General features: G+C 35.8%; 2 protein-coding genes across 2 annotated transcripts; both read right to left on the reverse strand.

Moving 5' to 3' along the window:
* Positions 1–939: 939 nt before the first annotated feature.
* Positions 940–9,552, reverse strand: LOC107556502 (solute carrier family 26 member 6-like). Its single transcript, XM_016239637.1, has 19 exons — positions 9,496–9,552; positions 7,588–7,730; positions 7,162–7,301; positions 6,706–6,816; positions 5,653–5,801; positions 5,413–5,577; positions 5,193–5,339; positions 4,812–4,894; positions 4,581–4,728; positions 4,024–4,137; positions 3,412–3,489; positions 3,228–3,323; positions 3,019–3,125; positions 2,551–2,620; positions 2,097–2,186; positions 1,884–2,024; positions 1,629–1,683; positions 1,364–1,473; positions 940–1,252 (listed from the first exon to the last, which is right to left on the reverse strand). The coding sequence occupies exons 1-19, from the start codon at positions 9,508–9,510 to the stop codon at positions 1,223–1,225; spliced, it is 1,992 nt and encodes a 663-aa protein (XP_016095123.1). The 5' UTR covers positions 9,511–9,552; the 3' UTR covers positions 940–1,222.
* Positions 9,522–11,633, reverse strand: LOC107556500 (proline-rich receptor-like protein kinase PERK2). The gene is made up of 3 exons (XM_016239635.1): positions 10,971–11,633; positions 10,790–10,853; positions 9,522–10,005 (listed from the first exon to the last, which is right to left on the reverse strand). The coding sequence occupies exons 1-3, from the start codon at positions 11,103–11,105 to the stop codon at positions 9,557–9,559; spliced, it is 648 nt and encodes a 215-aa protein (XP_016095121.1). The 5' UTR covers positions 11,106–11,633; the 3' UTR covers positions 9,522–9,556.
* Positions 11,634–11,994: the final 361 nt, after the last annotated feature.

Here is an 11,994-nt window from a genome sequence, read left to right on the forward strand (position 1 = left end):
AGAACAAATCAACAAGCAAGTAAATAAAAAAGCAAAATACAGAGGTAAAAGCTGACACAAGTCATTGCCATAAGAAAATTCTGACCACAGTGTCAGTTTTTATTTTAACATTCAATAGCCAGGGGTTAAAGGTCCGGACCGGAACAATTGGCTATTACAAAACTTGTTTTTAATAAACATACATAACATGCATAACAAATAAACATACATTTTTTGAAAAAATAAAGCTCAAAAGTGGCAAAACAATTAATTTAAGTGTCAGCATTAGAGGTCGACCGATAAGGGTTTTTCTCTGGTGATTGCCGATAATCAGGGCAGCCGATGGCCGATATACGATGCTGATTTTTTGGCCGATATGTTTGGCCGATTAATTTTTTCCCCCCCTTTATCTCATAAAAGCGAGTTTGAGTAAATGATTATTGCAGGGCACAAGATGGTAATAGTAGTAGTAGTAGTAGCCTAATTCATAGTAATAATACATGGCTCAAAGCATCTTCTCAAAACAATTCTTTGCTTTTTGTTTATGTTTGCTGACAGACAGTGCTTCCCACAGACTTGCAAATGCAAATTGATTCTCTGCCAGCAGGAGGCACTGTTGGAGCGGAGATAGAGCGGTTTCCCCGGTGATTTTGTGACAGGCCGCCACAAATAACTCAATGTAAGTTATGGGAAACACTGGACACTGCTATAAGTCAAATGGCCATAATCTAAGTGATAACAAAAATAAAAAATGACTCATATTAGCGGTGAAATGTCTCCGATTATGTCAAAAGTCATATGCTCACTGGATGTCATGACAACAAATGTGAAGGAAGTTTCAATATCTCGCCTGGGCTTTCATTTCGGACCATCTCCAAAAAGACATTAAAAACTAAACAAATGATTTACAAGTTTAACATGCGTTTATCAAAGTAGGAAATAATTAGTGTTCTTGACATTCGAAATGGAGGCGGGTCCGGACTGAATTCCCTCCGGGTCCAGATCCGGACCAGAGTCCGGAGAAGCACTGCAATAGCCGATAGACAAGCATCTGTTGCCGTCACAGTCTATGGTTGCCGCACATCACCTTAAATCCAGATAAATGCTGCAAATCATTAAATCAAAATTGGAAGTTCTTGCATTCCTTTTCCAATCTTTCTAGAAGTGTCACTTCTGAAGCTCAGTAGTGAGGGATTGTTTGAGGTTTGCAGGTTCATCGTTCAGGCAGGGAGGTCATTAAAGGTCACAGCTCTGTAACATCTGTGCCTGTGTTCTGTAAATAGATGCATAATTGAATCAGAACAGAAAAGGCTATTGAATTGCAGTGAACTCAACACCACACAAACACAAAGCAAAAATAGCGCACGCGCACACACACACACACCTGTAGCCCCTGGAAGTGCAGGATTGCATGATGAACTGAAGGAAAAAATGAAGAAAGAGACAGAAAATCTGGAACAAAACCATGATTCTTCATCTGAGATAGTAAACCATCTAGAGACAAACACACACAAAAATACAGTAAGTAAATGAATACCAGTTCTTGAGGATGAACTATCTCTTTAAATGTCACGTTACATATTAATATAAAACGCTCCAGATCATGACACTATATTTGAGACTGTGGCTGTACGTGTGAGACGCGTAACCTGGACATGAAGCACAGAAAAACAAGGTCTGCGTGTTCTCAAAATCCTGAAGCACCTGTGACACAGAGAGAGTGGTAAGACACGCAAGTTTGCATTTAAACATGATCACGGTGACAAGCAGAATTTAAACTGAGATTTATTGGTTTTGGAGTTAATGAGAGCCAGTAACAGGTCATCTATTTCTGTTCATCCCTGGTAAAATATCAACACCTCTACGTGTGGATACATGTGTTACGTGTGCTCTGTGCCACTAACTGATTTGAATGAGCCTATGGCCACTGAGTCCATGAAGGTGACTCCACTGAGCTCCAGAATAACACAGTGCTGTGCACACTGAGCCCCCTGCTGGTCTGGAGGTTGTACTTCAGGATTCTCATTAATGTCATTACTAATTGTCTGCATATACAAAAACAATAATTAAATTGTACTCAATGAATGGAAAGCAGGGAGCTGTAATATAGGTTGTACCTGTTTGAGTGATGTGAAGGTCTGGTCTGCATTGGCATAGTAAAGTGGATTACAACAGGAAAACACAGTCACTCCAGGGATCTGGTGTGCCTGAACCAACAAATTCAGGGATTTATATTTATATTATATATGTACTAGGAACACATCTACTATCTATGTAATATTAACAAATAATACAATTAATACAATTATCTATAAAATATATAATAATTACATATATGTTAATAAATCAATTAAGCTTTGCCATCACAGGAATAAATTACATTTCAAAATATACTAAAATAGAAAACAGCTATTTTAAATGATCATATTTCACTATAGCTGTATTTTTGATCAAATAAATGCAGCCTTGGTGAACATAAGAGACTTTGGTTAAGCTACTGCTTAAGATGATTAACCACATTTCAAAACATAGCTTAGGCTGGTTTCTAGCTGCATTGTGTGTAAATCTTACCTTTGAGTATTTCTCCAGATCCCTGTAACAGTCTGTGCCAGCAATATGTCCAAGAACAGCAGATCTGGGCCTGAGAAATGTAGAAAGAGGAAGAATAAGATAGGGTGACCATACGTGCCATTTTCCCAGGACGTGCCTGGCCAGGATTTCTAGATTGCCTAAAATATCTAGGTTTTGGCTTTGCTTGCGTGTGCACACCGATCGATGTATGACATCAAAATACCTCGAGAGCATTTTGAAAGCATAAGGAACTGTCTGTATGGTATTTTGATGTCATACATCGATCGGTGTGCACACGCAAGCAAAGCCAAAACCTAGATATTTTAGGCAATATAGAAATCCTGGCCAGGACGCGTCCTGGGAAAATGGCACGTATGGTCACCCTAGAATAAGAGTTAGTATGAGTCGAAAGAGAAATAGAGAGAGAGAGACACTGTAGATAAATATTAGACAATGCAGATGACTCACTGCTGTGTCCTGAAGACGATGGTAAACAGAGAGAAAACAATTGCAATGCCAAGCCCCAGGTCCAGATTAAACACCAAAGCACTGAACAGCGTCACTACCCACACTACCTGCAGTCTCAGTGGGAAACACACACAGGAAACATCCTGGATGAGAGGCCTACCTGGAACTGGATTTTGGGTCAATTGTGTAAGGATGAAATTGCCCCTTACCAGGTCCAAGCGGTCTGTATTCCAAAGTTTAGGCACATCTTTGACTTGTACAAAAACCCCTTGCAGATTCACTAAAATAATGACAGCCAAAACTGTCTGAAACACACAAATGCATTTTATAAAACCACCTTATTATGCTATATCCATATAAAATATACTTTGTTATTGAAGATGGTATAGGGACCTTTGGTAACTGCTGAAAAAGGGGGCCAAACTTTAACAAGATCAAAAGAATGATCAGTGCAGACACCAGAGAAGAAACCTGGGAGAAAGAGAGAGGTAATGTTCATAGAGTAAAAACTGCAGTGCTTGCACACCGAAACATTCATTATTTTGAAAAATAACTGTCTTTTGTGCATGTGGTTTACATTTTATCAGCTTGCTTTATCACTTTTATGATAAGAATGACAAAGATATTAATGACCTGTGCCTTAATAATAGAGTCACATGTGGCATGTTCTTACAGCACAATTCAGTTTCAACCATAACTTAGCTGTTTTATTTGAAATAATTAATACAAATAGTTTTATTTATATATATCTCATAGGCTGTTTTGAATTTCAGTATATACATGTACTTTAAATGTATTGTACATGAAAATATTTGAGTTAAATGTCTTTGCTTCTTGTGGCCACTGCATGAATGACAGTGTAACTATTTTCTGAGAAAACATTCACTGTAATCCTCCCACATGTAAACAGGGATTGAACTGTTATGCATGTACTACATGTTGTGCATATACATGTAACTGTAACATGAGGTTGTTTTACTAACAAAAAATAGCAGGTGTTCACACCTGAGTTTGTCCGCCTGTACTCTCCTGTACTGCGCTGCGAGACATGGAGCCGCTTACTGGAAAGCACTGGAACATCCCGCCTATGGAGTTACACAAACCCATAGCCAACAGCTCCTACAGGGAAGAGAGCCCATTTATGTTCAGATTAGTGCTGTCAAACGGATAATCGCATCCAAAATAGAAGTTTTTGTTTACATAATATATGTGTGTGTGTACTGCATTTAGTATGTATATATAAATACAAACACATGCATTTATGTATTTAAGAAAATGATGTTGTTTATATATTAAATATATTTATATATAATATAAGAATATAAATATATAAATGTATACACATGTTAATATTTTCAAAATATATACTGTATGAGTGTATTTATATATACATAATAAATACACACAGTACACACATATATATCATGTAAACAAAAACTTTTATTTTAGATGCGATTAATCGCAATTAATTGTTTGACAGCACCAGATCAGATGAAGGGAATGCTGCAAAATGGGTATTTATTGAGAACATATTGTTAAAAGTTACAGAAATTGCTTGTTACCTGGTTGCTGTGAAAGGGGTACCCATGTTTATGAGCAAACATCATGCCCAATGAAGCTTGGAAACCATAGCCCACCACTGCCAACGCAAGAGCTGTCAATAACAGCTCCTGAGAGACAGAAAATGATGGAAGGGAGGGAGGTGAGAGACTTAGAGGTAAACAAAGAAAGAATTAGTTTCTAAATACTTCCTGCTAATTGGTATTGTATAGAAAATCCAACACTCTGCTGACCCGGTTGGTATGGGTCCAACAATCTGTATTCCATACTGACCAGACAGATCAAACTGCACTGACGACACAGTGGCAAAGATAATCTACGAACATGAAGAATTTATTACTGTTGCACAGAAATATCTTTAAAATACTGAAACCATGCTTTATAAGTCAGCTAACGCAACAGGCAAAACTAAACTAAATTACATTTTTAAACTACAAAATAAAAATAAAAATTGCTTAAAGAAATTAAATAAAAACATACACAAATAAAACAATAAATACCACAAATGGTAGTTTTTGACCTGCCTGTATTAAATGTAATGCATTACACACTAGACTGAGAAATTTAAACACATAAATAAACGCTAAATAAAAAAATAAAAACCCTTTGCGCACCAGTACCAACTCCCATGGAATGGGAAATCGAGAGCTCCACCGTGAATTCACCATCTTTCCACCAACAAGTATCACCAGGGAGACAAGGGACACTACCAGTGTTGCCAGTAACACTCTGCTGATTCCAGTCACAATGTTTGAAATCATCTGGTGGACACAGATATGTACATTTAACATCTGAGATGAACACAGAGATAAAACACACAGTGCTCATTCTCACCCAGAACACAGCAAAGACGCCTCTGTGTCTGACTATGGAGATGCCCATCAGTAAAGGCAGCTGGTGAACAGTCACATGGACAGCAGCTGCCATAGTGTATCCACTGACCAACGGCTGAGACAACCACCGACACACCCCTCCACAACGCAGCACATACAGCACAATCTATAGGGAGAGAGATTTATACACAAACACACACACACACCAATACAGGATTAATACAGCTTCTGTGTGTTTTACCTGTATCAGTCCACACAGAATGGTCAACTGAGCTGCAAAGGCAACTCTAGCACTTTCAGCCTCAATCTCATCACTCTCTGCTCCGCCGCCTGCCAACACAACATCACCAGCCACCGTACCGACCATGATGGAAAGGACAGAAAAAGTACCTGTGGGTCAGAAAGATCATCAGCCAATCAGATTGAACTGAACGTCAAATAAGGACAAAGCCATTATCATATATTAAATCATGTTTAATTTTTTTTTCTCAGATTTTTAAGTTTTTTGTATTATATATTTTTATTGTATATTTTATTTTATTATATATTTTATACTTCATTTTATTTGAATGATTTCTTTCATTTATTATTTTATATATATTTAATTTTATTATATATTTATTATTTATTATGTATTTTATACTTTATTTGATCTTAGATTTATTTTATGTAATTGTAGATTTAAATTATAATTTATTATATATTTCAGTTTATTTTATAATTTATTTCATTTGAATGATTTATTTAATTTTATATGTATTTCATTTGATTATATATTTTATACTTTATTTTATTTGAGATTTACTGTATAATTGTATATATTATGTATTTTAGACTTCATTTTGTTTTATATTTTATTATATAAAACAAAATGAAGCATTAAATAAATTATATATTTATTCTATACACATACATATATATTGTTAAATATATTTTATACTTTATATATTTTATATTTTATTTATATTTTAATGATTTATTATTACATTTTTACTTGTTTTACATTTTATTTTAATATGTTTACAGTTTGTTATTTCATATATTTTTATTGTATATATTGTAGACTCGGTTATTTCGTTATTTTATTTAATCTTTTTTATTATTTTATATTTAATTACTTTATTTATTGTTATTATATATTTTATTTTATTTTCACTCAAACAACAGTTCATCTGAATTTTTTTTTCATTATTTACAAAAACCCATATATTAATATTTTTCTTGCAAAGTGGAATCGTGTATGTGTGTACAGAATGTATATATACCTGCTGAGAGAGTTTGTTTGTGTACCTACCCACAGAGATGTGTCTGGATGTTCCAAACATGAAGTAGATGAGAACAGGGTAGAAGGAAGAATACAGACCAAACACTGGAGGAACTGCAGCCAACAAAGCATTAGCCATCCCTATGGGAAGCAAAAAGTCAGAAAATTTGTAATTTGTGTGCAGAAGAGTGAGAGCAGTTTTGTACAATAGAATTAGTCATTACATCCACTTTATCTGTCTGGTTTGAATCACAGTGCATTGTGAAGGAAATTATTAGCTGCCAGCTGATAATACAGATATGTAGGTGTCTAAGATGAGAAACAGGATAATGAAAATCATAACCGACCCCTCACATCACAGACTAAAAATCTATTTCGATCGATGTTGACACCTGCATCAACATACATTTTTATATTTTAGAATACAGTTGTCATATAACAGTCTGTAGCTCAAACAACACAGAAGAGGGTGTGCAATTCTTAAACCTTGTGGCAGATGCATGATTCCCACACTGATTCCTGATATCAAATCTCCAATAGCGTTTTTCCTGAGTGAGTACTGTGGCAGCCATGACAAGAGAGGTGCAATAGACAGAAAGCAGCTCTTCAGTCTTGGACCTGAACACCTGAAGCACAACAACAGAGAAATATGGGGGTCGGCATGTACAGGTGCATCTCAATAAATTAGAATGTCGTGGAAAAGTTCATTTATTTCAGTAATTCAACTCAAATTGTGAAACTCGTGTATTAAATAAATTCAATGCACACAGACTGTAGTTTAAGTCTTTGGTTCTTTTAATTGTGATGATTTTGGCTCACATTGAACAAAAACCCACCAATTCACTATCTCAACATGGACAGTGTTTATTTTACGATCACAATTATGCTTCTTAAATAAGCTCCCACACTCACCAGCGCTCCTCCTTCAGCTTTGCCCAAATTGTCCGATGCGCCTTCCACCTGCGCTGTCCCAGGATATCTAGCTGTGCTTCATTCAAACCATAAACGGGATTGGGATTGAAATTCTCACACTCTGAACATCTTTGATTGTCCATCTGTAAAAAAAAAAAAAAAAAAAAAGGAGAAAATGCGGCTTAAACAGGAACAAGTGTATGAAATGATTATGTTTCCCAAATGCGAGGTTGTTGTGACTTGGCTTTGAACTCGGAGCAAACCTTATATTATCTTCTCACAGTAGCTAAACCAATTAAACTGGACATTTATAATTTGATAGAGACAAGAGTCATAATTCACTACAGGCTACTAAAGGGTTATTTATTGTCTCAGATATTCACCAACAACATTTATCGTTGTATCAGAGAAGGAAGTCTGTCATCGTCTTCGCTCTGACCAAAGGTTAGAAGACTTAATCTACCACTCCTGAGAACAGAGATCATATTACACAACATCCCATGAGTGACGGCTTGTACTGAACAGACCTGTGTCTATTTTTACTGTCGCACTTTAATAATGTTCACCAGATAATGACTATGCAATTATGCAACTTTCTTGAAGGAGGCAAGGCTGTTTTATCCATTGAGAAGATGCGCTGCTTTAAAACAAATAATACTAGAAACTGACTTTTGACCCCATGTAGTACAAGCTGAAGCTATAGAAGACATACATCAGTCTATATGCAATGTTTTATTTATATGATTATCTGTACATGAATAGAACTCAACACAAGCAGATGGCAAAACACCACAATGTGTTTTCCACTATTTTTGAAGCCACAAATAAATATAAAGGACATAAATTGTCTAACACACAGTAGTACACAGGTTAAAAAGTATACCAATTACAGCATTTGGTAGGAATGCACTAAATAAAGCATGCAAAACATCCGATCAAAACTAAAGGATTCAGATTCATAAGTGTGAAAAGACATCAGCAGCCAAAACTGGTAACACATCAAAGCTCATCTGCGCCTGTCAGCCCTCTCTGATAGGAGCACATGTGAGGACAGGTGACTGCACAGGTGCATGTGCAATTAAACTGGAAATAAGTTTATCTCATCATCAATTAGTTATCTTACCTTGTGTAGAGAATTCAACAAAATCTGTTTTGTGCGTCCAGAGGAAACCACTTTATTATCCCTGTGCACATGACATAAATAGCTCAACAAAACCGCAGGCCACCTGTGGGACGTTTCTCAGCTGAATTTCTCTCCTTAAATATTTTCATTGCTTTCTGTTGTTTAAAGGTCAGATTTAAAATGTTACATCATATATAATTCATCACAAATGCTGCCTCCATCCTACATAATACACACCATGGTGATTCTCTCCAACTCGGTGTTCCATTGGTTTATATAAGTGTCGACAGTGCTTAAGATCAGAAGGCAAAAAAGGTTGTACATTATCACACCCACACACACTCTAAATATACATTTAACAGCCTTAAAAAAAGTAACAAAAACAACAAACACAAGTTGGGGAATTTCCATTACTTCATTGGTCAGTATATCTAGAAAGATTTTATAACAATGTAAAATGTACGTTATATTTATGTTTTTACATTTTGTAAAAAAAAAAAAAAATGTTTCACTGTTTGCACAAAAATATTAAGCAGAACAACTGTTTTCTACATTTATAATAAATGGTTCTTGAGCACCAAATCAGCATATTAGAATGATTTCTGAAGGAACATGTGACACTGAAGACTGGAGTAATGATGCTGAAAAATCAGTTTTGCAATCACAGGAAAAAAAAGTACATTCTAAAATATATTAAAATCTCTCTCTCTATACATACAGTATCTATCTATCCATCCATCCATCTATCTATCTATCCATAGACAATCTGATGTACATGTGCTTACATTGTTTTTCCACATGATGAATTTCTGCCCTAGATGTGAACTCTCAGTACCAGGTTTTTCCTCAGTACTGAAACTGCCTCAGCAACACAGTAAGATCTCTGAGGCGCTCCGCTCTGCTCCGTGCAGACTGGTGAACCGGCAGCTCAAAAAACGAAAACGTGAAGCTACGAGAAAAGCTCAGATTTGAGACTTGCCTCAGAGGGGGCAAACGGGGAGGTCTAGAGGGGTGTCTTGGTGGGAGCGGCTTGCGTTTTACCCTGGCACTCTGACTATTGTCAGGTTCGGTGTTTGTGATTTGAGGAGGGGGTGGTGGGGGCGGAGGATCTGGTGCTGTGATTGGCTTCGAGTGGACAAGAGGAAGGGGTGAAACTGGAGGGGGAAAACTGGTAAAGGACGACTCGGAGTGGGAGGAGCCTTCCCAGGGTGTAATACTGTCAGGGGCCACAGATGAGATGGGAGGATGGCCGCGTTTCCTCGTTTCGGCCTGAGGAGTGGATAGAGAGGGCCTTGCTAAAAACAGAAGAGATGAAAAATATAATAATCAGACCTGTTTCTGCTATTGATTAAAAAAAACTTTATTTCTCGTGAAAATTAAAGTTATATTTTGTAATTTTGACTACATATCTAAACCGTGTCTATTTCTCGTAATTGCAATGCGACTTTATATTTTATTACTGTGATTTTATTTCCATAACTGCAACTTTATATCTCATAATTGCAACGATTTCTTATAATTGTGATTTAATATCTCACAACTATTTCTTTATTTTGTATTTGCGATTTTATATCTCATAATTGCAGCAATTCGATAAAGGTACAATATAGTGATTCTATATCTTGTATTTGCAAATATTTCTCACAATTGCAACTTTCTTGAATTTGTGACTTTATAAACATAATCAGTTTCCTGTTTTGTTGTAGGAAACAGGATCTCATAAATTTCTAAATCCCCCTGTAATTAACTTTATCTCACACACATGTTCAGTTCCCATTATCCTCTCACCTATCAAGTCACAGTACAAAGACGAATGTTTGGACAATAGCAGTTAATTAATTTAGCACCTCCTAAATTTCTATTGTCTGTTGATGAGCTCAGGTAACATTGTGTAGACAGGAGGAACAAAGATCAATGTAAACACACAGTTTATATGTCACACATTACATTACTTCACATATAATAAGCCCTTAAGTCTGGTTTATGAAAACATCTGATTTCAAGTTAAATCAGCTAATATCTGACAACAACCTCTCATATAACAATGCACTATGGATTCCATATAGACTATAAAAGTACCTGCAGATTTATTTCTTGATGAACCAATCAGAGGGAGTCTATCCTTCGATATCACTGCATTGTCCTGTATAGTGAAACCACACAAATAATTATGACTGTTTAAACAATACATTCTATACTTTTCTGCATATTCACGTGTATATTCAATCTATTTACTGTAATTTTTGCAGAACAGCCCTACCTTATTTTCAGCCTCCTTTTTCTTTTGTTTTTGAGGCATCTTAGGGTTTTTCCTTCCAGATTCATCCTCTTTAAGGGTTTCCCGGAATCGTGACATTTTTTCCCCCAAGATCAGGACACATACGCTGTGACTCATTTCAAACAAAAGACAACATTAGCCTCACAACACACAAATTCACACTTTTACTAATTGCAGGAAAGTTTTTTTTATACTCACATTAATTTTTCATCCTCTTCTTTTTCACATTTTGTCTCCTCTTTACATCACATATTAAGATTAAAAAAAGAATATATTCTCATTCCTTTCACATTCTGCAAACCTTAATGGAGCTTATCTGTCTCTGTTAATATCCGTCTCTCCTTCACGTGCTCTACCCTTCCTCTCTCGATTGCATTCGTTCAGCTGTGGATTAAAGGAGTTGGCCATCGAGCCACTATGATGATGAACAAAAGGGAACTGGAGAAGGGGGTGAAATATTTATACTTAGTTGCACAGCCAAAGCCCCCCAACACACTGTGTACCCTCTCTCTCTCTCTCTCTCTCACTCACCCGCAAACACCTGCTGGACTGTAGCCCAGGAAAACACTGATACATTATACGTTCATGACTCTCTCAAACCATGAGTTACTCACACACATAAACAGCTGCAACAAAATTATTTTTGGTACCATTTAAAAGTTTGGAACACCTCCTCATTCTATATGATTAATATTTTTCACATTATAGAATAATAGTAAAGACATTAAAATAAAAACGAACACAAATTGAACTGTGCATCATTGAACTGTGCCAAATAAAAAAATAATTCTCTCTCTTTATATATACATACAGTATTGAAGTTTACATCTATGCTGGGAACTTCACTATTTGACCCAACTAATTTACTTTATGATTTTCATTAAATTTTTTGTTTTGTAAAGAAATGTATAAATACTGTAGATATATTTGATATATAATTTAGCATTTCAAGCACAAGCCCCAGTGTTATTTTAGTATTATTTACTATGATCATATTTATTAATAT

This window comes from Sinocyclocheilus grahami, unplaced genomic scaffold, assembly GCF_001515645.1.
Source record: "Sinocyclocheilus grahami isolate Dianchi unplaced genomic scaffold, SAMN03320097.WGS_v1.1 scaffold570.1, whole genome shotgun sequence".
NCBI classification, from domain to species: Eukaryota; Metazoa; Chordata; class Actinopteri; order Cypriniformes; family Cyprinidae; genus Sinocyclocheilus; species Sinocyclocheilus grahami.